General features: G+C 37.2%; 6 protein-coding genes across 9 annotated transcripts; 4 read left to right on the forward strand and 2 right to left on the reverse strand.

Annotated features, from left to right (window-relative positions):
* Positions 1–29: 29 nt before the first annotated feature.
* Positions 30–2,263, forward strand: LOC119996748. Its single transcript, XM_038843505.1, has 2 exons — positions 30–1,488; positions 1,991–2,263. The coding sequence occupies exons 1-2, from the start codon at positions 1,093–1,095 to the stop codon at positions 2,147–2,149; spliced, it is 555 nt and encodes a 184-aa protein (XP_038699433.1). The 5' UTR covers positions 30–1,092; the 3' UTR covers positions 2,150–2,263.
* A 1,412-nt stretch (positions 2,264–3,675) lies between these two features.
* LOC119997677 (zinc finger CCCH domain-containing protein 34-like) lies at positions 3,676–7,068 on the reverse strand. The gene is made up of 3 exons (XM_038844839.1): positions 6,686–7,068; positions 6,205–6,315; positions 3,676–5,372 (listed from the first exon to the last, which is right to left on the reverse strand). The coding sequence occupies exons 1-3, from the start codon at positions 6,758–6,760 to the stop codon at positions 3,921–3,923; spliced, it is 1,638 nt and encodes a 545-aa protein (XP_038700767.1). The 5' UTR covers positions 6,761–7,068; the 3' UTR covers positions 3,676–3,920.
* A 355-nt stretch (positions 7,069–7,423) lies between these two features.
* LOC119995895 (NADH-cytochrome b5 reductase-like protein) lies at positions 7,424–12,704 on the reverse strand. Its single transcript, XM_038842365.1, has 13 exons — positions 12,444–12,704; positions 11,805–11,847; positions 11,452–11,527; positions 10,772–10,831; positions 10,607–10,657; positions 9,769–9,823; positions 9,577–9,647; positions 9,450–9,501; positions 8,964–9,041; positions 8,583–8,672; positions 8,376–8,489; positions 7,846–7,914; positions 7,424–7,753 (listed from the first exon to the last, which is right to left on the reverse strand). Exons 1-13 carry the CDS (start codon positions 12,612–12,614, stop codon positions 7,697–7,699), a joined length of 987 nt encoding a protein of 328 aa, XP_038698293.1. The 5' UTR covers positions 12,615–12,704; the 3' UTR covers positions 7,424–7,696.
* A 209-nt stretch (positions 12,705–12,913) lies between these two features.
* Positions 12,914–16,130, forward strand: LOC119995897 (chaperone protein dnaJ 72). The gene is made up of 3 exons (XM_038842366.1): positions 12,914–13,414; positions 14,602–14,671; positions 15,787–16,130. The coding sequence occupies exons 1-3, from the start codon at positions 13,026–13,028 to the stop codon at positions 15,847–15,849; spliced, it is 522 nt and encodes a 173-aa protein (XP_038698294.1). The 5' UTR covers positions 12,914–13,025; the 3' UTR covers positions 15,850–16,130.
* A 151-nt stretch (positions 16,131–16,281) lies between these two features.
* LOC119995891 (G-type lectin S-receptor-like serine/threonine-protein kinase At1g67520) lies at positions 16,282–19,911 on the forward strand. Of its 2 annotated transcripts, XM_038842359.1 has the most exons (7): positions 16,282–17,766; positions 17,872–17,994; positions 18,068–18,291; positions 18,440–18,647; positions 18,736–18,973; positions 19,058–19,208; positions 19,319–19,911. In XM_038842359.1, exons 1-7 carry the CDS (start codon positions 16,590–16,592, stop codon positions 19,622–19,624), a joined length of 2,427 nt encoding a protein of 808 aa, XP_038698287.1. In that variant the 5' UTR covers positions 16,282–16,589; the 3' UTR covers positions 19,625–19,911. The 2 variants fall into 2 exon arrangements, with proteins under 2 accessions (XP_038698287.1, XP_038698288.1); XM_038842360.1 differs by lacking the exon at positions 19,319–19,911 and having other exon boundaries at positions 19,075–19,205.
* A 208-nt stretch (positions 19,912–20,119) lies between these two features.
* LOC119995892 (receptor-like serine/threonine-protein kinase SD1-8) lies at positions 20,120–23,878 on the forward strand. 3 transcript variants are annotated; one of them, XM_038842361.1, is made up of 7 exons: positions 20,120–21,714; positions 21,847–21,969; positions 22,044–22,219; positions 22,326–22,533; positions 22,628–22,865; positions 22,955–23,105; positions 23,215–23,878. In XM_038842361.1, exons 1-7 carry the CDS (start codon positions 20,538–20,540, stop codon positions 23,518–23,520), a joined length of 2,379 nt encoding a protein of 792 aa, XP_038698289.1. In that variant the 5' UTR covers positions 20,120–20,537; the 3' UTR covers positions 23,521–23,878. The 3 variants fall into 3 exon arrangements, with proteins under 3 accessions (XP_038698289.1, XP_038698290.1, XP_038698291.1); XM_038842362.1 differs by having other exon boundaries at positions 22,065–22,219; XM_038842363.1 differs by lacking the exon at positions 21,847–21,969.
* Positions 23,879–25,523: the final 1,645 nt, after the last annotated feature.

The raw sequence follows: 25,523 nt of genomic DNA on the forward strand, positions 1-25,523 counted from the left end.
AACATCTTGCAGCAGAGTACTTGTATTTAATTATGTGGTTAAAGCTAGACCCTTGGAAGTTGGAACCAATTAACTTCTATATTATAAATACTGTTAATAAAACGATTGTGCATGCCGCGCCCAAGCTAGGAACAAGGTGGGTGATTAATTAATGTTTATCAATGCTATAGAGCTCTATCATTCAGCTTAATAAGAAGTCAACATCACAATCAGGTGGATCATGCTTCCTTTTCAGCATAACAGAGAGCTGCAGTGTTTAGATGGAAAGAGGACTCTACAAAAACCAATAAAAGCATTGATGGGTCGATCACAAACCACGTAAATAACATGAACATAGAAAAATCGCTGAAAGTTTAAGGACAATTCATTTTAACCAACCAAATTGAGGTGCCCTTCTACTGAAAATATGGCGAATGTCCCTTTTTCAGATATGAAGTATTCATACTCAACCAACTAGTCTCATTGGGAGCTAATGACATGACGCCCAAAATGGATAATACTTGGCAAGTGTTGAGTCAGGAGGTAAAGACACAAAATAAAGTTGTTAAGAACCATATCAAAGCAACAACTCATAACTAAAACTGGTCTGAGGATGGACAGGAATTGGATTGAGCCTTGACAGAGGCCTAAGAGATAAGAGCCCTATGTTCGGTTTGTAGCAAATGATTGATTACAGGTCTCAATTTTGTCTTCAACTATTCAATTTCTAACTACTAACAGTACAGCAAAGACAAGGAATTTTTTTTGTTTTCTTCCAATTGAAATATTACTAGGCGGTGGGGGATCCTGGGTGGCCATGTGCTGCTTGCTATCTTGAAACAATCTAATTGAAGACAAATATGCCCTAATAGACTCGTCACTTTTCCACCACACAAAAAACCATTAATTACTCGGATAAAACTCAATTTTAAAGAAAAAAAATCAAATCTTTCATTTTTGTTTAATCCTTGTTCACAGGCAATATCACATGGGTTGTTGATACAAATACTAATTCAATCACCAATCAATATTTGTATTAAAGGTTTCTTCCACCACAGAGTAGTGCACCATAACTAGAGAGACAGCTAGCTTAGTCAGCCCAAGAAAACAATCATGGCATCCAAAGAGAAGCAAAAGAAAGGAAACAAAATCATGAGCTTCTACAAGTTTTACAGCAATAAGCCAATCAAATCAGAGCCAACCACAAAGACTCTAGATAAACCCATCTCACAGAGCAGTCCAATGTCAACAGTGAAGGAGATAAGGGTCCAAGAAACTGACCATGGCGGCGACCAACGGCGGAGAGGAGCAGAGGAGATTGTGGAGGCAAGGAAATCAGTATCTCACGTGGAGACAAATCTATCGTCGGTGGCTGCATTTCTTCAAGTGAAGGTGCTGGTGACGGACATGCCCGGGTTCATGCAGGTGCACGCCTTCCGTTCTGCCAGGAGAACATTTGACAGCTTGGAGAAGTTCAGCTCTAAACACATGGCTTACAACATCAAGAAGGTACGTTTTTTCTTTTATGGAAACTTCACAGAGGCAAAATGCCGAACACCTAGAAGACCCATTATGCCATTAAGTTTTTTCCTTACGTTTTAGGGCAGAGTGTCTATAAGAGATCAACAAACTGCAGATGATTGGATTATAACATATTGGATCTATTGATTTCAACATAAAATTTGATATTGTGAAGAACCGAAGATTTGGTGCCAATGCATAAGCTTTGATCTTTTTTTTCTTCTTGAGGAACCACACATTGATGCTAGCCTTATTGGATCAAGGGAGATCCCAACCCATGTGTAGACTTACAATGACCTTGGAATTTGCAAGAATGGTGAAGCTAATCATGCACTAATAGTCAAACCTCCTTCTCTCTAGACTCTAATCATGCAATATTATATATGACAAAACAATATGCAGAGTTGATTTCTCACCTTATCATGTGCATCTCTCTGTCTCTCTCGCAAAATAAGACTTCTCCACATAATGGGCCTTTTATTACATGCAGGAGTTTGACAAAGTGTATGGGCCGGCCTGGCACTGCATTGTGGGCTCAAGTTTCGGCTCATTTGTTACCCACTCAACAGGTTGTTTCCTTTACTTCTCAATGGAGAAACTCCACATTTTAGTTTTCAAAACAAAAGTTCAGAAAGCTAATCCACAGTAAGAAAAAAAAATTATAAATATTTTATAAAGTTCCTGCCTTTCTTCAGTTTCCTTTAGCAATTTCTTTTTTCATTGTATTAATGTATTTGTAAATGACAGAAATATTTTATTTACAAGCCAAATGACAGAGAGATATTATTTATCAATACACTAGGCAAGTTTTCCAAATCACACCCCAAAAAACGATGGGGTGAGACTCCATCGCGTTTCTTTTTTCTCTCTTTGAGTACATATATTAACACATCAAAGGGTTGGATGAGGGTGAGACGGGATTGGGGTGGAACTTGGAACGGTCCGGCCCGTCTATGTAGGCTTACTGGTTTTTGATTTACGTAAACATAATTTGCTAATATTCCCAAACAAACCACAACTAGGAAGCTTCCTAGGAGGAGAGTCCGCATGATCATCTGCTGGTTGGTGGACCTTCAGTGGTGATTTTTCTCTTCCTCCGCCTCCTGCGGTGGTTGATTGGGTGGTGATGATGGATCCAACACTATGTGATGGCCGAAGTTGTCTATATTCTAGCTTGTCTTGGTCATCCAGTGGTAGGTTGTGATCCCACACCAACTGCCCTGATGATCCTCGTCTCCTAAACTTTCCAGACCTCTGTAAATTACGAAACGTCATCTCTTTCTTCTGATGGAAAAAAGAAGAAAAACCCAAAAATGGTTGTTTGGTAGGTGAGAAATATAGGAATGATCAAAGAGTGTGTGTATATATATATATGGGAAAAGACTAGATAAGAGTGGATAAGAGTGAGAGGACTGAGGGAAGGATTTCTAAAATAGAAACATCATAAATTGGATTATTGAGATTCATAAAAAAAAAAAGATACAAAATTAGCAAGTTCATAAATTCTTGATCGAATATATACCATATTTAGATAGATTCAAAATGTTAAAATATAGAAATTCTGAATGAATAAGTATCCAACTTGATTTTATGCATTGGAATTGGATATTAAGGGTTGAGTTGATTTCTTATTGGGGCATTTATTTGTCATAAATCTTGTTGTTTTGGGGAAAGGAATATTTGACTCAATATTTGTCCATATTTAGATGGATTGAGGGTAGGTTGGTGCACCAAATAATTAACTTTTTTTACAGAAATATATTACATCTAATTAATATATATATATATAAACACCGTTGAATCTTAAATTTATCTTTAAATCTTTAAAAAATGGATTTGTTACATAACTCCATCCTACAACTCATATTTGTTATCATACATGATACGTATATATAATATGTGGAAGATGCAATGTAAAATCATGAATAATATCTATATAGGTAAGTGAAATGATAAATAGATCTACTATTTTAGATTTCATATGTTTCGAATCGACGGTGAACATATATAGATCCACATTTTAAGTTCGTAGTTTAAATCTGCATTAGAGAATTCCTCTATCTATCAACCTATTGTTGCATAGTTTAAATCCACATTAGAGAATTCCTCTATTTATACACCTATTATTTGCAACATGAATGAAGCCCAAATTGGTGGGCTAACATGGGCCAAAACTAAAAGCACAGCTCCATAGACAAAGCAACTAGATTGAAATTTCAATGCCAATGCATTGGTCGGACTGAGTAACTCACACGGTACAAGAATACCAGACAAAATGGCAGGAATAAGAGAGTACTCTTCAAGCAACAGGATCCCATCACATTTAAGAATATCACTCTCAGTCTTATCACCCAAAAGGCTAGTAAAAAAATAGCACTTGAAACTGAATTCTCCTGTTTCCTTTAGGTACAGATCTCCACTTAGCTGCTGCTAATATCACCATCCACAACAGAACATAGCCTCCTTTTATTCTTGAGGATCTCAGTCAGAGGTTTAGGACCCTGGAAATCTGCAGATGCAGTTGTATTAGAATGTTCTACTTTTCTACAGCAATCCCTGTTTTCTTCCTTTTTTCTCCTCTCTTCTCTAATCTGTGAAAGGGTCTTTGGTCCTGAAAACACACTAGATGCCTGAGTTGATATCCTCTCACTCGTAAATTCTTTCCTTGAGATTTCAGATGCAGGATACCGCGGTTTGGCATTCATTTTTGCCTCGTAGCGCTGCCTCAACCTATTCCGCATTGAATGCCTAGGAAAGCCGCGACGCTTGTCACCATTTGAAAGAGCTCCAGAAACTCCAAGTGATTCAACAGAATTGTGTCCCACCTCTGATCCCAATCTTCCATGAAGCCGCCTAGTTACACCGTGCCTCCGACGCCCTCCCTGACTCTCACCATTCAGCTGAGATGATTTATGCCTTCTTGGTAATCGAGCTGTTGAAAGACCATCAGTTATTCGACTTTTCCTCAGACATTCTCGAAGATCCCTAACCCCGTATTTATTAGCATCTAATTCAGTAGGAAAGATTTTCCTCTTCCGGGAGGATATGGTGTCAATTATCCTCTGCCTTGAGTGCCTAAGAACCTTTCTGGCATTGTCAAACAAATGCTCGTTGTCTAAACAATCAAAAGAATCATCTCTCTTACCCTCATGTACAAGTTCCACTTCAGTGTACATATGATTACATTCAATTGGGTCTTCAAAGTCATACCCCAAGAAGTGGCTATTCAGTTCCGCGCATTCTCCATCATGAACCAATAAGTACTCTGGATTATCCTCATAACCCATATGCTGTGATTTGTCGTCATCCACAAGAACATCAAAGCCCGGGGAAGATTCCCTCAAATCTTCTGGATCAATATGGTTATCCAGTTCTTCCTCTGAACTCTGATCTTTGCACCAACCAGATCTCTTTTGGATAAAGCCCTGCACTGGAACCAAGGAGTTAGACATGTGCATAGCAGCTTCTTTGCTCTCAAATACATCTATCAGTGGAGATGGACTTTGCTGCAGAGCATCAATGGGGACAGGAAGCTGGAGAACATTTTTGCATCGTAACTGGATGTCCGCTGGTACCTCTGGAACATTTTCAGATGGATTAAGATGAGCATCAATTAGTGTAGAACGAATATTATTTCCTGCTAGCGACTTATTTTCAGAGGGAACTACATCAGGGACAGCTGACTTTGTCTTAGAAGGTTTCCCAAAAGCTACATTGCCATCAGGACCATGCAAAAATAGGCATTTGTCACCTTTATTGCAGAATCCATTGAAGAAAAAATAACAGGGGATGCTGCCCTTGTTCGCAGGAACAGACGACTGGTGTGACAATGAGGCCGATTCAGAAGGTTCTTCAGTATGAACATCCAGTGGCTGCGGAGATACATTACTTCAGATGATATGATGAGTTAAAAACACAGAAATTTAACTCAAAGCCGACTAGTATGAGTTAAGCCTCCAATAAACCTTAAAGGTCATACGAAACAACACAATTTGAGCATTTGTGCATGGTCCAAATACATCAAGGTTCCTCATCCCCATAAACACCAAACTAGACAGCCAACTAGATAAAGGACACTTCAGTGAAGAGCAATTCAGGAAAGGGTTAGGACATATTTTGATGCACAAAGGGATGATAACAAGATGGTATCATAATCAAACTGACAGTAAGAGCCTACAGTCCAGAAAAACTATTAATCAAGTCATATACCAAACCCTAAATTTTTCCTCGATATGGAACAAACACATTTGAATGAGAGAACTTACTTACTGAAGAGAACTCACTTACTGAGACTTTATTGCATCATGATGACTATCGTATGATGTCATTTTATCCTCCTTGACAGTCTTATGGATTTGATAATTTAAGAAAGAGCAAAAGTGGCCAAAGTATTAGATTAAGAGAGCTAGAAACTCTCCAGGATTGTCAAAAAATATAAAGCACAAAACTGAACTTCATGAAGATATAATTCACAATGCGCCAGCCTCCATCTTAAAGGAACACTATCTTAGCTGTTAGCTGTTACATTTTATGAAACAGACTCTGGAATGCCATCCAAAGAACAGTAGTGAAATTGCAGAAACATGTACGAAATACTTCAAAACAAATCCATTCCAGCTTCCTCTTCGAAATTAGCACATGATATTTCTAAAACTGTGTTTAACATTCTAGTAGAAACACAAACGGAGAATAGAATGAGCTTACTGGATGTCTAAAAGCGCAGGTTGGATTAACGCAGGTGCCAGCCAACCAGTACCAACAATCTCTCGGGTTGAGCCTTGCAAGCTCGTTGTGTCGATACTCACAATCAATCCCCTACCGAACAATCAAAACAACGTCATTCTTGTTATCAAGACATTCCACAGCATAACAGAATACGAATACACGGAAAATTGGATTCAAACTAAAACAAGAGTCATTACATGCGGGGCAAAGAAAATTAAAAGAAAAATGAAGAACAAAATTCCCCGACTGAAACGCGACCTAAATCATTCAGATTTTTAAACGAATTTTAAGAAAAACAAAATTAAATTCGGATTTCAAGTTTCTAATATTCAAATGTCTTTGAAACAACGAATGCAGAACCCATAAAAACGCACATTCATCGCTAATAACAAAAGAAATTCAAAGCAAGGAGATGATTTAGCTTGAAACAGAAACATCGGAGAAAGGCTAAGGAAAGTACCTTCTTGCATGTGAGAGGAGAGGCCAAGAAGTAGACGCAATCCGTGTTTCTCTTCCTGAATTCTTCCTCCTCCATTTCCCTTTCTCCACACCTCAATTTAGTAAACTAGGAGAACGAGAGTTGAAAGAAGAGATGATCAATAAGAGACGACGAGTGAGCAGTTATGATCTGGGCTTATTAGGAACATTTGTTGTTTGGATTTTCTTTGGTTGTCTGACTAAGAGATCAGACTGGAAAATCCGGTAGACCGATCTTCGCCGATCACCAAGTGCCGGGCTCCGTGATCCCGAAATGGAAGATGTAGAGCTATGAATCGCCGCTGGAAGTCGAAGGAAGATAAAGAAGTAAAGAACAAGGCAGGGCACGGCAGGGCCACCACAAGGCCCACAAAACCTATACTTATATTATACGTATATCATGAATGAACGATTGAGATTCGACTGTAGGAGTTCGAACTTTAATCTTATCAGACGGGCCAGACAGAGTACTTGGGCCAAAGCCCAATTATCTGATTAGTCTCTCTTGTATTTAAAGCCCAGACGATATTGAACGAAATATACCCAGAAAATGGAAGATATAATCTTTTTTTTCGTAATACATAATATAATGAGCCCAAACTTGAACCGTTAGACTCTCACACACATAATTTTTAGTAAAAGATGACACTTGAGCTATTAAGATAAAACGTGATATTTTTTCTCAACCTCTACCAAATATTAAAATATGACACTTGAGCTATTCAGATAAAAAATGTGATTTTTTCTCCACGCCTACGAAATATTCAAACAAGAACATGAACATGGAATTTGAGAACTATAAACTAAGGAGAAGATTCTTCTAAAATAATCTCCCCAAGACATGAACAAAAGTGCTGAAAGACAAAAGTTCTATGTTTCTCCAACAGGAAAAATGAATACATATCAGAAAGTGGATGATATTCTGGATTTCAAGTAAAAACTTTTATTGCACAATGTTTTAGTTGAATATAACCAGTGACAATGCTTCTGCCAATTAGAATTTGTAAACCATTTGCTCAGTATAACCGACTTCTTTAAGTGTGCCTGTGAGCTGCAACAAAGCAACAAAGATAACACATTAAGAGTTTATAACATGTCCATGGTTCATTGACAAAGAAGATTACAGTAGATGCTGTTCCACACCTCCCCTTGGGACCAGTCTTTAGCCTTGTCACCACATACATGTTTCATCATTCCAGGAGGACCACAGACCTGAACAGGTTGGACACACGGAATGTAAGGTTATTGAGTTAAATCAGTAGAAAATCTCATAGTTTTTCCAGAAATACTAAATGTTTGTGAGTAAATTCAAACAGGCTAACATAAGCAGCTTGGAGCCACACTTTCCAACTAAATTGGCAATTCACAACTTCTGTGCCCTAACCAAGATTTTTCTGATTACAATGTCATGGACTCATGCGGATAATTTCATTAATTGGGTTGAACTTCTCTAACATCAACTCTTTTCCAAGACCTCATTCTGGTTCCCCATAAATAGATCAAGAGGTCCTAAAGTTCTTTGATTAAAAAACTATAGGTGCAGATTGACAGGGTGATAAATATGTTTGTTTAATTGCTAGACATAATATCCAAAGAAAAAAACAGTACCCAAACACAATACACACACACACACACACACACATATATACACAACTAACAAAGTGTATACTTACAAGGATAAGGGTATCATCGCTAGGACTTGGTAAGCCTTTCATAACCATATCCTTTGATATGTAACCTGCACCTCCTCTCCAGTTCTTTGATGGATTGTCTACAGTGTAGAATACCTGGTTTTTTTCTCATATAAAATAAGCTGTTACCATCTGAACAAAAAGTCTTTTCAACAAAGCTCAGTGTCTAAACGCTGAGGTAAATGGTACCTTAAAATTTGGATGGCTGGCAGCAAGTGAGTCAAGCTTCTGTTTAAGCAGTATGTCATCTGGAGAGACATTGGCATAAAGCAACGACACCTGTTATAAGAAATGTTAAAAAGAATTTACACTCATTTATTTAAATAAATTAACATCAAAAACCATCAAACATAGTTCATCCACAACAAATTGACTGATTTTTATGCATTTGCAACAAAGGTCCATATATATCAATTAAAAGAATAGGACACAATAACCGACTGCATTTATGTTTGGCCCACTGATGAATCGTTGTCAAATAATGGCAAATTCAAAGTGAAAATATAGAGAGAAAAAAGAGACATAACCATTGAGAAAAGACCTCTTCTGTTGTTTGAATGGAAAACTTACCCGAGTGTTGTCATCCGGATTCTTCAATATGGCCTCAACTACCTGAAGCATTGGAGTAATGCCTGTGCCTCCTGCAATCTGAGTGATAGAATACACAAGTACGCTTTAGATAAAGCAGATACGGAATTGACTGAAATAGGACAAGGTAATGTGTTATGACAACTAATCTTCCAAAGAAATTACAATATGCTTAAGGTAGAAATTGAAGATAGAAAAATATACTAGTCAAGGAGTGCTAATGAAACAAGTATGATAATATGTTTGTTGGAAGTAAAAGAAACGACTTATCTTAAAAGCACATCTTAGCGATGCCATTGACCAACAATGGTACTTTGCGCAAAGGACAAGTATTAAAAATTTTGCCGTACCATTTTCATTAAATATAGAGTAGCCTGCATACTATATCTACTCGTTACAGTATACTGTCCCAATTAACTTCATTTTCTCCTACATATTAGGTTTGATTTCACGATAACAAGCTCTTACCATGCCAATGTGTTTCTTCATATTTGGAGAGTATCTTAGCTTCTCAATGGGCCTGAAAGAAATAAATGAATTAAATGCTTATTACAGTATAAAATACCATCACCGCTGATACTTGTAGTTAATCTACCCTTTCACTTCAACGACGTCGCCAGGCTTCAAGCTAGCAAAATGTTGACTCATTTTCCCTTCTGGATACACCTGAAATAGTTTTGACCAGAACGGACAAAATAAATTCAACTGATGAGCAGCACGTAATGAAAGGACTAGACATAAAAGAAATAATAAAAAAAAAAAGTAGGCCCTGTAATGACAGCAATACCTTAATTAAAAGGTCAAAGTATCCCTTAGCATCTGGATCTGATATAGGCGTATATCTGCATATAAATTATCAAGTATGCACCGTGGGATCACTTCAGGGTTACGGTATAGAGAATGAAGGAGAACACAGGACATGGAAACAAAGGGAGCATCATGTGATCACTACAGAACATCACATTCACTGCAAGTATCACCCAATTAAATTTCATTTTCAAATTCTCATCTTTTATGTCAGAGGCTATAATATATGATCGAACCCAATCTATAGAACTTAATTTAGTAACTGAGGCAAAAGTAAGCATTGTATAATGTCATAACATCATCCACTTAAAGTTCTCAATTTCTATGATGATCCATTAACTGAATTTTAAGACGCAGGAAAATGTTATTATTCATGAGAAGTGAAAAACATGATATCAGTATTTTAGATACACGGTCATTTATTAATTCCAATGGCTTTTGTTTAATCCAACTCCAAAATTGACATACTTAAAAATCGAAACAAAATATAACCAATTTAATGGCCTCTGTGAAAACTTACAAGTGCATTATCTCTACAAGTTGCTCAGCATAGTTGCCAAGTAGTTTCCCTTACTTCATAGTCGGAAAAAAATATCTACTGAATTATAAAAACAAATGATGTCTGGTTCGCATGCAAATACAGGACATGGAAGTATGTATAGTAGAAAGTGGATAAGCACTCCAAGAAAATGACCCCTCACCATATAATAATACAATAGAAAGAACAAAAACAACTTTAGATGCAATATCAGGAAACAAAAAGGAAAAAGACAAAAGCAATTGATTGAGCATTTTAGAATCTGAAGAAAACCACTCACGGCCGTATGACATATTTCGTTTTTCCTTCAGGATCTAGTTCTGTTGGAGCCCTGCCATCAAAAGCACAAAAGAATGTAGTGGCCACATTGTCAAACCATTAGAAAGTTCATCTTAATTCCACAAATTCAAATTTTCACTAAAGTGGCAAGCTTCTCCATCAGTACCTTGTAAGGATGCACGAAGCGATGTCTAAACCCAACTTGGCAGTGGGATCAAATGAAAATCTATCAGAAGAGGAAAATTGCCCATAAGTCACTCTGAACAAAATTATTGAAGCTTACATTGAAAGTTAGCACTTCTAAATGAGCGCTTGACAAGTACTTACTTCAATACTAAACTTGAAGTTATATAATTTGTGCATTTGAAGGCAGTAAAATGTCTATTACCAATAAAGAATATAAGAAATCCCATTATTTAAGTGGAATTCTGTCCAATACATAGTTTCGAGATAATTTCACCATTTAACCTACCCTAGTCGCCATTTTCTTGTCTGCATTTCAGAATACTGGAAAATATGTCCAAGGAAATATTTTTTTGCAGGACAACATTTAAGACAAACACCCTTCAAAGGCAAATATATATTGCCATATGGGCCCATCGTCAAAAGCCAAACAAATGTTCGGGATTAATTTCCAATTTTGCATAAATGAGCATTGCATTGTTATATAACATATTCTCCGATAAAGTTCAGAAATCTTAAAAGGTAATACAGGGAAGTGAAAGTTAAGTTCTAGAAACTTGGTTTGTTATAACCTTAGAAAGTATGAGAAATATGCAAGTTCTATAAGACTGATACGCAAGTCGCAACAAAGTGTCAGAAACCAAATGAGCACAGAGAGTATACCTGAACAACTGAGAATTGTGACTAACCCTTGCAGTGTCTTGTAATTTAAATTCAACCCATTTATCTGGACTGAGAGCTGGAAACACATGAAAATACCTTAATATTATGCCAGTACGATATGAAGGTATGGATGAACAGTGTAATTTCGAGTAAGTTCTCAAATTGAAAGTATTTAAGATTATCAACATCCAAATAATAACTACATTTTTCTTACTTATTGTTTTCCAATATCATATAACAATCATCTATGAATATAATTTAACTACTGAAGTAGTCTGATGATTAAATTTCTTAAAGATTTCCCTCAATAACTTTTATTTTCTTCAGAGTAACAAAGGGAGAGAGGCACTCACCAATTTTTGGGCCTGGCTGTTCATTGATTTGATCTAGATGAACCTGTGATGAATATCATAACAATATTTGAGCTCCCATATGCACTAAAATCAAACTGCTAGATAGACAGATAATGGAAAACACGAACATGCACGAACAAACTTGTTACTCAATTTACTGCCCAACCCAAGTATAAAATAAATTATTCCAAATTGCACGTAGAAATAACAAATCAGATCAAGCATACTCAAACTAATAAAATCTACTCAAATGAAGCATATGATCATCAACATGTATGCCAACTAACAATCTTATCACATATCATAAAAATGAACTTCGTACCACATATTTACTGGACATACCATTACTCCCCATCGATACTCACTGTCTAAAACCCAAATTAAACATAAGATTATTCATAACAAGGAGCGAGAAATTCACAATCAAAGCTGTATTTAATATAAAATAATCGATAATACGCAATGTAAACCTCCAACAATACTCTCAATCATCAAAAAAAAATCCCAGAAATTAAAAAACAAAGTTGAGTATGCCACTTTCCAGGGAAAATAACAAACGCGTGGATATATCCACTAGTCCACGTTACACAAACGATCAATAAGGGCGAAACTAACATAAAATCAGATTAGAGAATTTACCAAGTTCGGGGAGGAAAAGTAGTAGAAATAAGAGATCCCACCAGAGACTGCTGCCATTGCTCCAAAGGGAACGCGGAAGCCAGTGAAACTGGAACTTGATTGGCCTCCAAATGCATTGTTGAATGCAATCGGAGTGGCCTTAGCGAGTCTCTTGAAGAAAGTTGCGGCCATTTTCAATCGAGAAGCAAAGAACAAATACTGCGAGAGACTCTCCTATACCCCAGAAAACAAGAAATGGGGGCTTTCCAGGTCGCGTCCCGCGTGATCGAGACTACAATAAAGTTCGTAGAACCTGTGACGTGGAGGATTTCTAGTGGCCGCTGGTTTCTGCATATGGTGGGCCGAGCATTGAAGGTTTGACGACCCCAACAAAGCCCAGGCCTAGTAAATATGAGAACGGGCAGAGCCTGATCCCAACAAAGAATTCGGCCCGGCCCATTATTACCGAGTTAAAAACTATGAAAGAACATGTGAAGACAGACATGGCCACGACGTCAGTCCCCTTCTCGGTTTCGGGCTCACGATCTCTTCTATCTGGAGGCTCGCACCTAGAAAATCTGTATTTTCTTCAAAGAGGAGAAGATGGATCACTACAAGGAATTGGGTCTGGAACGAAACGCAAGCAAAAAAGAAATAAAGGAAGCTTTTAGGAGATTAGCTCTGGAATTCCACCCTGACAAACACTCCCAATCCTCCAAGGCCGTCAGGGACGCTGCTGCCATCAAATTCAAGCAACTCTCCGAGGCTTATCAGTTCCTTATCGATGACAGCAAGCGATCCTATTACGATCGCGTTCAATCTCAGTCTACTGCCTCCACCTCCTCCACATATGGATATGGCTATTACGACAATAACTATAATCATCGTCAAACTTATAGACATGCGACCTCTGAAGGATTGCTCTACAAGTTGGGGATTGCGCTTCGCTTAATCACCCCGCGTGCCTTTCTTCTCAATGCCATCTTCGCCGGGTACTTTCTCTATTGGATTTTTCGTGAAAATACCTTAAGGGTCGTTTGGTGAATAATTTGATCTATTGATGGCTGTGATTTATTAAACTTTCTTTCGCCATGCGGTTTCCTTCCTATTTTTAGGATGCAAGAGTTAGGCTTGATAAATCACTTGCATGCACTGAATGTTGGTGAAAATTTCACTGAGAGTGGCTTGGAGAATCAATTGATTTATGATTATAAAGAATGGTTCTTCCTTGTCACGTACTGTTGAACTTTGGTTCTATGATGGAAAGGCTAGTTTTGAAGATCAGTCTCCCTCTTCTAGGAATGGTATTGGATAAAACACTTACGGGGCATTTGGTTGCTAATCCAATGAGTGTGAGTGTGAGTGCGAGGCAAGCTTAAGGTGAGTATGAGATGAGTGTGAGATGAACATTACCATGTTTGGTATGAAATGAAGAGTGAGCATGAGTGTTACAATTTTAATTGATACTACCCTTTTTTTGTACATAAAAATAAGAATAGATTAATTTAATGGTTGTGATTACTTCTTAATAAGAGGTATAATAGTCTTTTGAGTATCAAACTCGTTCTCACTTGTGGAGATTAGCCAATCTCACCATTTTTGTGAACTTGGCTAATCTCCATTAGGAGGGAATGAGGGTGGGATTCCACCCTCCCAAACTCAACCAAACGGGGGAATGAGTTATTCTCACCCTCGGCTCGCCTCATTCCCCCATCAAAATGCCAACCAAATGCCCCGTTAGTGGGCTTCCTTTTCCAATGAACTATCCAGAATAGGGAGAGTAATAACAAGGGGTAGGGTTATCAAACTTTTTAGTCCATGGTTCATCCTATATAATTTTATTATTGTTGTTTCCTTAAGTAGCTTATGGGGTACCTCTTAAGCCCAATTTATGGGGATGAGTTGGATGTTGTTTGTTCTTAACCTTCAACTTCTTTCCGATCTTGAGATGTCACGCTGATCTTAGGAACTTAAAATTGTTTACCATCAAATGAACATGGAACTTATCAGTATCGTCCACTCTAATTAAGTTTTCGTATGTTAGAATTATAATATTTAAATATAAAAGGTGAAGTTGTCATGATAAGAATTACATACTATTCCGACGGTCGTCTAATTCAATTTATCTCATTACGGAAGTGGTTTATGAGTTGTTTTTGACACTTAATCTTATTTGCAGTGCCTTGTTTGGTGGGATTTTTATGGTCGATGCGAGTGGGAAGGCCCTATGGCAAATGCGTAACTCTGGGGTACGTTTGCTGATTGTGAATATTTATGTAATTTCTTTATTTTGGTTTATTTTTCGAAGTGTGACTGTTGACTCAACTCTATCTTCTTGGTGCCTTTGCTACTGTGCTATAGGATCTTTGCATAACTTATAATTCAAATTGTGATTTCTCTAGTCATACATCATCTTGAAAGTTAGAAACTTAAGTTTGTTATTTTTTTTCTTTGATTAGAAGTAGCATATATGAATCATACCATAAAGTCTAAGATGAAGTGTGAAGAGATGTAGGGGGCTGCTGTAGTAATAACTACAGCAGCCCCCGCTGTAGCCCTTTTGAGGGATAAATTTTTTTTTATTTATTTTCTAAAAATCATATATGTGTAGTATTCGGAGTAACGATTCCATCGACATATTTTTTGTTCGAAACAAAAATTAAATTCATCGCGATCGAAACATCGAATGTTTTGAGTTTATATTCAACGGTTTAGAATTGTTATGCATTTTTTATGTTAAATTTGATTTTTGTTTCGAACAAAAAATATATCGTTAGAATCGTTACTCCGAATACTACACATATATAATTTTTCAAAATAAAAATAAAAATATTTCCAGCCCAAAAAAGGGCTACAGCGGGGGCTGCTGTAGTTATTACTACAGCAGCCACCCAAAACCCAAGTGTAAATTGGTGCTGCACAAATGTTGGCACATAAAAAGGGATGTTTTCTAGCATAATTCTTGCCCATGTGTAGCATACGAACTTTCCTTGTAAAGCTGCTTACACTCCTACTAAGGAACAAATAAGACTTAGGAGTATGAGATCTACTCTTTTTGTAACCTCTTTGTCATTTGCATGCATCTAAGGATTACTTCCCATCGTTTAGCTTTTTTTCAAAGAATAAATGACGGATGTTGGAAGCATACGAGTACCTGATTACAGGCACTTTGTGGGCTTTAATATGATGTAACTGATACACATATTCACCCATGTAAGCTACAGATGGGTTAATCTGAAGAAAGATGGACATCTTGTGATTACGCCTTTCGTTTCTCCCTTGGATCTTTGTTTGCGTGTATGTAATCTAAAGAAATAACAGCTGGTAAAAATTGCCAAACTCTCAGACATTTGTTTCTGTGCAGAAATCATTTGAAGAAGCCATGGAGTCCATTGAGAAAGCTAAAGCTCATAAAGATAAGACTTGAGAAGGTGTATTGTCGTGTTTCCATTCTGTGAATCAAATGAAGCTTTATGTGACTTGGGTCAGAGCACTCCTTGATATAGTGGCATATGGGGTCTAGAATTATTTCTACTAATGAGCATTTCTAGAATTTCAGGTTATGTACTCAACTTTCTGTCTCTTTGTCGCCTTCTTCTGCATTATTGTCTTTTGCTGTATAATATCTTCTACAATTTATTTTATTTGTAAAGAGTAACATTGTAGTGTAAGGAATTATATTGATAAATGATATGCCCCCTTTTGCTAGTTCCTTCGGATTTCAGGAATAAGTCTCTCTCAGTCCATTTTTTGTTTTACTTTTGTTTCCATCACATTGAGAATTAATAGAAGTGCATAACAGAGGATGTTGACTGTATAGGGTTAGCTGAGACTGTAACTTTTGGAAATGAACTGCAGAAGGGTACATGTGAATTTCAACAATTTTTTGCATAGATTTATATAGTCGACCATGAATTGTTTTTGGTACAAAGCCTGATGATAATCATTATCATTTTTGCTTCTTCTAGTAGCTTCATAAATCACCTTTGACTTTGACAAATGAATGTTCCTCTCTTCCAGTGGTCAGTCAAAACGTTATTTAAAATTATTACTTTTCAATACTATTGTCATTCAATGGCGTGCTATGATGTACTTTTCTTTTCAATTAACTCACGGAGAGATAAAAGTTGCTGTATGAAATGAGGGAACGAATGATTAGCCTTCAAAATGAGTTCACAAAGAGACATAACAGTCTGGGTTTCAGTTTTCTTTTCCTGTTTCTTTATCCAACCATCAATTCATGCAAAAGACAGCCTCGGGCCAGGAGAAACCTTGTACTACAACCAAACGTTGGTCTCAGCGGGTGATGTTTTTGAGTTGGGTTTCTTCAGCTTCACTGGTTGGGAGAATCAGTACTTGGGAGTATGGTTCAAAGACGACAAAGACAAGAAACCAGTCTGGGTTGCCAACAGAGACAATCACATCTTGGATTCATCAGATTATCTCTCTATAAGGCGAGACGGGAACTTGGTGATAGTGGACGAATCCACTGCAAATTGGATCATAAACTCTGGATCACTTTCAACAACCAACAACACCATAGCAAAAATTCTAGATACAGGAAATCTGGTCCTACTTGATGGAGATGATGATGGCAAGATTATATGGCAAAGCTTTGACTACCCAACAGACACTTACCTCCCTGGGATGAAAATTGGCTATTCAAACTCAGACTCAAATAATAAGAAATCCTGGTTTCTTCTGTCATGGTCAAGTCCATCGGTACCAAGCAGTGGAACCTATGCTTTTGGCGTGGACAGGTTTAATAAGTCACTTTTCAATGTCGGGAGAAGAGGTACTGGTGTTTATCAACCGGTTGGTCTAGGGGATGGCAGTAGTTTCAGATTCTTCTTTCAGAATTCATCAGAGGGGTTCAATTTCAGCTTGGTATCTAATCCCCAAGAGGATTATCTTACCTTCAACAATATGGGAGATAACTTTTCGGCATGGTTTGCTCTGGACTCAAATGGGTATATAATCGAGTACAGGAAGTTGCAGGAGGGAATAACAAGGGAGATTCATTCACCGTGTGATACGAGTAACTCCTTGGGAATCAATAGCCAGGGATGTTTGATACCAAGGCCAAGTATGTGTGATGCTGGAGATGGGTTCTTTGAGCACAGGGGGGTAAAGCAAATTTCGTCAATTGCTACAGTTTCTGCAACTGTTGGTTATGGAGATTGTGAGCTGATATGCAAGAATAATTGTTCATGCATGGCATATTCTTCAGTTGATGATGGAGGTTCTTGTGAATTCTACTATGGAGATATGAATGATCTTGTCAGCAAAATGAACGCTGGAAATAGCTCTATTTATGTTCGTGAAAATGGTTCTCAGACGTCAGGTATACTACCAAAAGCCAAAACTTAAGTTTTGTTGCTGCTTCTTGATGATATTTTTTCCAATATAAAAGTACCTTTTTTTCTTTGTTTGCTTGTTTTGGAATTAGACAACGGAAGGAAGAGGAAGCTCTTGGTGGCAATTATAGTCCCAGTGGCAGTGGTTTGCTCCACAGTGTTCTGTTTGATCTTCTGGTTGTATTATTTCCGAAGAAGAAAGCACAAGTTTTTAGGTACTCTGTCTAAGCCACATATTGACATACTTTATTGTCCCTGGAAAATTGAAGTTGAGTTGATCTGTGACAGGCATGTATGGAAGTCAAAGAAGCAAGAAATGCAATTTGCAATGTTTTCCTTGGAAATCACAGGACCATGAAGGTGCAACTCTTGATGCTAACAACCTAAATGAATTTGGCGCGAATGATTGCGATGACTTACCAGAGTTCAGCTTCTCAAGAATTAAAGCTGCCACTAATCAGTTCTCTTACCAAAATAAGCTTGGACAGGGTGGTTTTGGATCAGTATATAAGGTATCATGTGTGTTGTTTTTCAATGATAGAATTTTCTTCTACAAGAATACAAATGCAAAGTTAAGGCCACTGAGATAATACAGCATTTAAGGAACTACTCTTCATTGAATGATTACGAGGAATAATTAGCATTTGCTCATTGTTGCAGGGCATGTTATTAGGAAATGAAATTGCAGTCAAAAGACTTTCTAAATACTCGGGACAAGGGCTGGAGGAGTTCAAGAGTGAGGTGCAATTAATTTCGAAGCTTCAGCACAGGAATCTTGTTAACCTAATAGGATATTGTGTTCGAAGAAAAGAAAAGATTTTAATCTATGAGTACATGCCAAACAAAAGCTTGGATTCCTTCATTTTTGGTTTGTATCACTTGCTTTATGTGAATTCCTCTCTTTTTGTTAATTTAGATTTTACATAATTGATTGATTGAGTAAGAAACTAATGCAGATCCATCAAAGCAACACCTGCTAGATTGGATACAGCGACTGCAAATTGTGGAAGGGATTGCTCAAGGTCTTCTTTATCTTCATAAATACTCTCGATTAAAAATTATTCATCGGGACCTGAAAACCAGCAACATACTATTGGATGCTTTTATGAGCCCGAAAATATCGGATTTTGGAATGGCTAGAATCTGCCTTGACAATCAGTCAGGAAGGAAAACGTCAAGGATAGTCGGAACATAGTAAGTGACTGCCAACCTAAAGCATTTATATAACCATTGGCGCTTTCTCTTTAACCCTTACTCCTTTTCAAATGCTGGAATCAGTGGTTATATGTCTCCAGAGTACGCACTCCATGGCCTTTTCTCTACAAAATCTGATGTATTCAGCTTTGGAGTAATTTTACTGGAGATAGTGAGTGGAAGAAGAAACACAGCCTTTAATGACCCTGATAGCAATCTGAACTTACTAGGCTATGTAAGTGGGGAAAAAAAAAACTAGTTTTAGTTTTGAGTTCCGAATTTAGTTTATTATTTGTACTCTTTATCTCTTCATTCTAAAGTTACAATGTGGACCGATCATTACAGGCCTGGGAGGTTTGGAAGGATGGGAGATTCATGGAATTGTTGCATCCAAGGTTGGCTGAGTCGACCTCAAAAAGTGAAGTTTCATTGTGCATTCAAATAGGACTACTGTGTAGCCAAGAAAATGCAGATGACAGGCCAACCATGTCTGATGTGGTTTCATTCCTTAGCAACAGAGAAGAAATCTTACCAATGCCGAAACAACCTGGATTTTATGCTCTTCTGAATATGGGAGGCGCTGATTCAAGCAGAATAAGACAAGAGCAATCTGTCAATACAGTTTCGTTTTCAGGAATTGACGGTCGCTAGCAGCTATGAATTTCTACCTTGAGTGATTCCTGGTAAAGGACATTAAAGCTTTGTTGATTTTAAAGTATTTCCTTATGGCTTTATGCCTTGTTATTATGGTATTTATAAGCATTCGGTTAAGTTTTTAGTGAGGGCATTGAAGTTGGGATTTGTAAATACACGCACCGGTGATCTTTATCAGTTCAAGTTTGTTCAGTTATGATAGGATCCCAGTCATAGCAGCTAGTATCCCATTTATCTCAGTTATTGAATTGTACACACAAAATTTATGCAAACTGTTTTGTTAATATGATTTGTGGAGATTAGAAGTAGGGGTGTTCAAAATCAAATTGGAACCGAAATAAACGAAAATTTTTAATTCGTTTTTGTTTTATGGTTTTCTGTCTGGTTTTGGTTTTAGAATTATTTTTTTTTACCATTAAAGTGGTATCTGATGAGCTGTGCTTTGGTTTCCTAAAAAAGTGTTACTGTTATTGTCAGTGAAATATTATGAACTTCCCGTGGTGGAAATACTTGAAGCAAATTGGACCGAAAACTAAATATATAACGGAAAGTTAACACAATTTTTTTTTATATAAACATCACATTTTTATATATATAAATGTAAACATCTTCTAATGTGTAAGAGAGGGTAAGAGCAGTTTCAAAGTCTTGTGAAAGAGATACTTTGATAAAAAAGTCTTTTTGATGTAGAATGTAATAGCCTCATACATCACCTTCAACAAATTAAGATGTTCGTCTCTTCCTGGGTCAGTCTAAAAAACCATTTAGAAGTATGACTCTGTTTGAACAAAAGATAATAAAATCGTGATTCAATGGCGTGTTATGGTGTAATTTCTTTTTCAATTAGCTCAGGGAATGATAAAAAGTTGATGTTTGAAATGAGTGAAGGAATGAATGATTAGCCTTCAAAATGAGTTCACAAAGAGACACAAAAGTCTGGGTTTTTGTTTTCTTCTCCTGTTTATTTATCCAACCATCAATTCATGCAAAAGACAGCCTCGGGCCAGGAGAAACCTTGTACTACAACCAAACGTTGGTCTCAGCGGGTGATGTTTTTGAGTTGGGTTTCTTCAGCTTCACTGGCTGGGAGAATCAGTACTTGGGAGTGTGGTTCAAGGACGACAAAGAGAGGAAACCAGTCTGGGTTGCCAACAGAGACAATCACATCTTGGATTCATCAGATTATCTCTCTATAAGGCGAGACGGGAACTTGGTGATAGTGGAGGAATCCTCTGCAAATTGGATCATAAACACTGGATCACTTTCAACAACCAACAACACCAGAGCAAAAATTCTAGATACAGGAAATCTGGTCCTACTTGATGAAGATGATGATGGCAAGATTATCTGGCAAAGCTTTGACTGCCCAACAGACACTTACCTCCCTGGGATGAAAATTGGCTATATATTCTCAGACCCAAATAATAAGAAGTCCTGGTATATTCTGTCATGGTCAAGTCCATCGGTACCAAGCAGTGGAACCTATACTTTTGGCGTGGACAGGTTTAATAAGTCACTTTTCAATGTCTGGAGAAGAGGTACTGGTGTTTATCAACCGGTTGGTCTATGGGATGGCAGTAGTTTCAAATTCTTCTTTCAGAATTCATCAGAGGGGTTCAATTTCAGCTTGGTAGCTAAGCCAGAACAGGCTTATCTTACCTTCAACGATATAGGAAATAACACCTCGGCATGGTTTGGTCTGGACTCAAATGGGGATATAATCGAGTACAGGAAGTCGCAGGAGGGAATTACAAGGGCGAGTCATTCACCGTGTGACACGACTAACTTCTTGGGCATCAAAAGCCAGGGATGTTTGATACCAAGGCCAAGTATGTGTGATGCTGGAGATGGGTTCTTCGAGCACAGGGGGGTAATGCAAATTTCGTCGATTGCTAGAGTTTCTGCAATTGTTGGTTATGGAGATTGTGAGCTGATATGCAAGAATAACTGTTCATGCACGGCATATTCTTCAGTTGACAATGGAGGTTCTTGTGAATTCTACTATGGAGATATGAATGATCTTCTCAGTAAAATCAGAACTGGAAATAGCTCTATTTATGTTCGTGAAAATGCTCCTGAGACGTCAGGTATAATATCATTATATCGAAAGCCAAAGCTTAAGTTATGTTGCTGTTTCTTGAAGATATGACTCTGCTATTGTTTATGGGTTTATATGTCCAATATATATGCGTTTATTTTTTCTTTGTTTGGGAACATAGACAATGGAAGGAAGAGGAAGCTCTTGGTGGCAATTATAGTCCCAGTGACAGTGGTTTCCTCCACAGTGTTCTGTTTGATCTTCTGGTTCTATTATGTCCAAAGGAGAAAGCACAATTTTTTAGGTACTCTGTCTAACCACATATTGACTATACTTTATTGTTCCTGAAAAAATTGAACTTGACTTAATCTCTGACAGGAATGTTTAAGGATTATTCAGATGCTACTCTTGATTCTAACAACGTAAATGAATTTGACACGAAGAACGATTGCGATGACTTACCAGAGTTCAGCTTCTCAAGAATTGAAGCTGCCACTAATCAGTTCTCTTACCAAAATAAGCTTGGAGAGGGTGGTTTTGGATCAGTATATAAGGTATCATGTGTGTTGTTCTTCAATGATAGAATTTTCTTCTACGAATAAGAATAGTAATGCAAAGTTAAGGCTACTGAGATAATACAACATTTGCTCATTGTTGCAGGGCATGTTATTTGGAAATGAAATTGCGGTCAAAAGGCTTTCTAAATACTCGGGACAAGGGCAGCAGGAGTTCAAGAATGAGGTGCAATTAATTTCGAAGCTTCAGCACAGGAATCTTGTTAACCTAATAGGATATTGTGTTCGAGGAGAAGAAAAGATTTTAATCTATGAGTACATGCCAAACAAAAGCTTGGATTCCTTCATTTTTGGTTTGTATGACTTGCCTTGTGTGAATACCTTTTATTCTCCTTTTGTTAATGTAGATTTTACATAATTGATTGATTGAGTAAGAAACTAATGCAGATCCATCAAAGCAACACCTGCTAGATTGGAGAAAGCGACTGCACATTGTGGAAGGGATTGCTCAAGGCCTTCTTTATCTTCATAAATACTCTCGACTAAAAATTATTCACCGGGACATGAAAACCAGCAACATACTACTGGATGCTTATATGAACCCGAAAATATCGGATTTTGGAATGGCTAGAATATGCTGTGACAATCAATCAGGAACGAAAACGTCAAGAATAGTTGGAACATAGTAAGTGACTGCCAGCAGCCTATATCATTCATTTATATAACCATGGGCACTTTCTCTAACCGTTATTCTTTTTTAAATGCTGGAATCAGTGGTTATATGTCTCCAGAGTACGCACTCCATGGCCTTTTCTCGACCAAATCTGATGTATTCAGCTTTGGAGTCATTTTACTGGAGATAGTGAGTGGAAGAAGAAACACAGCCTTTAATGACCCTGATAGCAATCTGAACTTGCTAGGTTATGTGAGTGGGGAAAAAAAACTAGTTTTAGTTTTGAGCTCCCAATTTAGTTTATTATTTATACTCTTTTATGTCTTCATTCTAAAGTTACAACGTGGACCAATCGTTACAGGCCTGGGAGGTTTGGAAGGATGGGAGATTCATGGAATTGTTGCATCCAGGGTTGGTTGAGTCGAGCTCAAAAAGTGAAGTTTCATTGTGCATTCAAATAGGACTACTGTGTAGTCAAGAAAAAGCAGATGACAGGCCAACCATGTCTGATGTGGTTTCATTCCTTAGCAACAAAGAAGAAAGCTTACCAACGCCGAAACAACCTGGATTTTATGCTCTTCTGAATTTGGTAGGCGCTGGTTCAAGCAGAAGAAGACGAGAACAATCTCTGAATACAGTTTCGTTTTCAGGAATTGACGGTCGCTAGCTAGAGCTATGAATATCTACCTTGAGTGATTCCTGGTAAAGGAAATTAAAGCTTTGTTGCTTGTAAACTATTTCCTATTTCCTTGTGGCTGTATGCCTCGTTATTATGGTATTTATAAGCATGAGGTTAAGTTTTTAGTGAGGGCATTGAAGTTAGGAATTGTAAATACCTGCACTGGTGATCTTTATCAGTTTTCTGCAAACTGCATTGTTAATCTGATTTGTGGGGATTAGAAGTGGAGGAGTTAGAGTTTAGTCCAAATTGTTTCGACTTTTTATAGGGACTTTCCCAGAACAGAAGAGAGGAAAGATCCAAAAACTCCGATCAAGCAAATAATACATGTATGTTTATGTTGCCATATCTTTATGACCTATTCCATGCTATATATATTTGATAATCAAATTAAGGCTATATATATATGTATGTGATATGTCTGGTCGATATGGGGCATTTTTAGCAGAAAATCAACGTTTCGTCATGTAATATTCTTGACCAAGCATGAATTAAGCATGTGCGGGACAGATTAAAATATCATAAAATGGCTAGCATTCAAACCAATATATATAGCAATAAAGAAGGAAAAAAAAGTGTCTTGGAGCTGCCCATGATGATATGTTCTCCAAGACAGACCATATTGAGAGCATAAAGGGTTCATATTCGGTTCCTCAACAACATACATATGCAACCAAATCCAATTTTGTCTATGTATTGGTCAGATGATTTCGCTGAATTTTATGCTGCTTCTTTGAATAATGTACGTTTCTGCAGTAAGAAATATGGGTTGTGTGGAAACACTGTCTCAGTTTGGCCATCTTATATATAAAAATGAAAGGTGTGGGTGGTTGGGAGAAGAATGTATGGGGCAAGTGATGGAGCTCTGATTCTTCCTGCATGCTTGCCTAGTACTCTACACTACTGCAACTTTTGCTTGCTGAGTCTGCTGCCTGAAATACCAACCAAAAGTGAAAATTGATAACATCTTGCAGATCAAAAGTGGAGCACTGAATGTAATCAAACTATATATATATATATATAAATTGAATATCTCCAAATCCCACGAACTATGGGAAGAAGATTTTGATTTTGGGGTACAAATAGTAAAATATATATAGTACTGAATATTACCTTTAATAACGATTCTTAATTGGGTTTGACCAGGTAGACTGAAAACAGAGCTTTGAATTCAGTCACACACTTCTGCTGAAGTTTTCTTTTAAAAAACACATGCTAAGAAATTATCCTTATATAATTGTGTGTTTATTTCTTAATTCAAATCCTTATACGAGATTGTGTCACTCATGTTATGTGCTTTGGACATTCCTTACTGGATGTCACTGAGTTGTGAAAGAGCAAAATGTGGTGGACCTACTGGTTGTCACATTCTGTTAGCATGCCTAAATATATCCGCAAAGTACCATAAACCTTTTAGCTTTGTTGATTTTAGATTTTTAGTGCTTCAATTCTTCCACGACTCGGGTGTGTTTAAAATTCCACCCATATATATTGTCCGTATTGGGTTTATCTATTTCTCGTGGATACATCAGGTCTGCACGACTTTATTTCTCTTTTGGCTATCTCACCTAATGGTATTTTAGCCAATAAAAATATTAATAAAGATCCATGATGCACGTGAAATCATGGATCTTTATTAATATTTTTATTGGCTAAAATAACATTAGGTGTACGTACGTGTATCTCATATATCAACTGTTATTATTCTTTAAAATAAACAAAAGTACTATCACTTTGTAACCTTCCTGGGGATTGGGAGGACTCGCTCTAATTTCTCATTTTGGACACAAAATATTATTAAAATTTTTTAAAAATAATAAATGACAAGTATGCATAATTTTGGTCGTTGAATCATGTATTTGAAAATTGATCATGAAAAAAGAAATGAATGATATCCACCGCATCTAAATGTTCAAAAATATAGTTTAAATTCATCATGTCTTTTATCCTATGAATTTGATTTCTTTTTTTCCTTTATATTCATAATATTG

Source organism: Tripterygium wilfordii, chromosome 4 (assembly GCF_013401445.1).
Source record: "Tripterygium wilfordii isolate XIE 37 chromosome 4, ASM1340144v1, whole genome shotgun sequence".
Lineage (NCBI taxonomy): Eukaryota > Viridiplantae > Streptophyta > Magnoliopsida > Celastrales > Celastraceae > Tripterygium > Tripterygium wilfordii.

Bases quoted from the DNA above. Each gene is read 5' to 3' on its own strand.
- LOC119996748 (XM_038843505.1), top strand. From the start codon at position 1,093: ATGGCATCCAAAGAGAAGCAAAAGAAAGGAAACAAAATCATGAGCTTC. The intron at 1,489-1,990 runs GTACGTTTTTTC...TATTACATGCAG, and splicing joins TGGCTTACAACATCAAGAAG to GAGTTTGACAAAGTGTATGG.
- LOC119997677 (XM_038844839.1), bottom strand. From the start codon at position 6,760: ATGGAGGAGGAAGAATTCAGGAAGAGAAACACGGATTGCGTCTACTTC. The intron at 6,316-6,685 runs GTACTTTCCTTA...ATTGTTCGGTAG, and splicing joins CTCCTCTCACATGCAAGAAG to GGGATTGATTGTGAGTATCG. The intron at 5,373-6,204 runs GTAAGCTCATTC...GTATCTCCGCAG, and splicing joins CCTGCGCTTTTAGACATCCA to CCACTGGATGTTCATACTGA.
- LOC119995895 (XM_038842365.1), bottom strand. From the start codon at position 12,614: ATGGCCGCAACTTTCTTCAAGAGACTCGCTAAGGCCACTCCGATTGCA. The intron at 11,528-11,804 runs GTGAGTGCCTCT...ATGTGTTTCCAG, and splicing joins ACAGCCAGGCCCAAAAATTG to CTCTCAGTCCAGATAAATGG. The intron at 8,673-8,963 runs GTAAGTTTTCCA...TTCTTATAACAG, and splicing joins ATCCGGATGACAACACTCGG to GTGTCGTTGCTTTATGCCAA.
- LOC119995897 (XM_038842366.1), top strand. From the start codon at position 13,026: ATGGATCACTACAAGGAATTGGGTCTGGAACGAAACGCAAGCAAAAAA. The intron at 13,415-14,601 runs GTACTTTCTCTA...TCTTATTTGCAG, and splicing joins CTCAATGCCATCTTCGCCGG to TGCCTTGTTTGGTGGGATTT. The intron at 14,672-15,786 runs GTACGTTTGCTG...GTTTCTGTGCAG, and splicing joins GGCAAATGCGTAACTCTGGG to AAATCATTTGAAGAAGCCAT.
- LOC119995891 (XM_038842359.1), top strand. From the start codon at position 16,590: ATGAGTTCACAAAGAGACATAACAGTCTGGGTTTCAGTTTTCTTTTCC. The intron at 17,767-17,871 runs GTATACTACCAA...TTTTGGAATTAG, and splicing joins AAATGGTTCTCAGACGTCAG to ACAACGGAAGGAAGAGGAAG. The intron at 17,995-18,067 runs GTACTCTGTCTA...GATCTGTGACAG, and splicing joins AAGAAAGCACAAGTTTTTAG to GCATGTATGGAAGTCAAAGA.
- LOC119995892 (XM_038842361.1), top strand. From the start codon at position 20,538: ATGAGTTCACAAAGAGACACAAAAGTCTGGGTTTTTGTTTTCTTCTCC. The intron at 22,220-22,325 runs GTATCATGTGTG...TCATTGTTGCAG, and splicing joins GTTTTGGATCAGTATATAAG to GGCATGTTATTTGGAAATGA. The intron at 22,534-22,627 runs GTTTGTATGACT...AAACTAATGCAG, and splicing joins CTTGGATTCCTTCATTTTTG to ATCCATCAAAGCAACACCTG.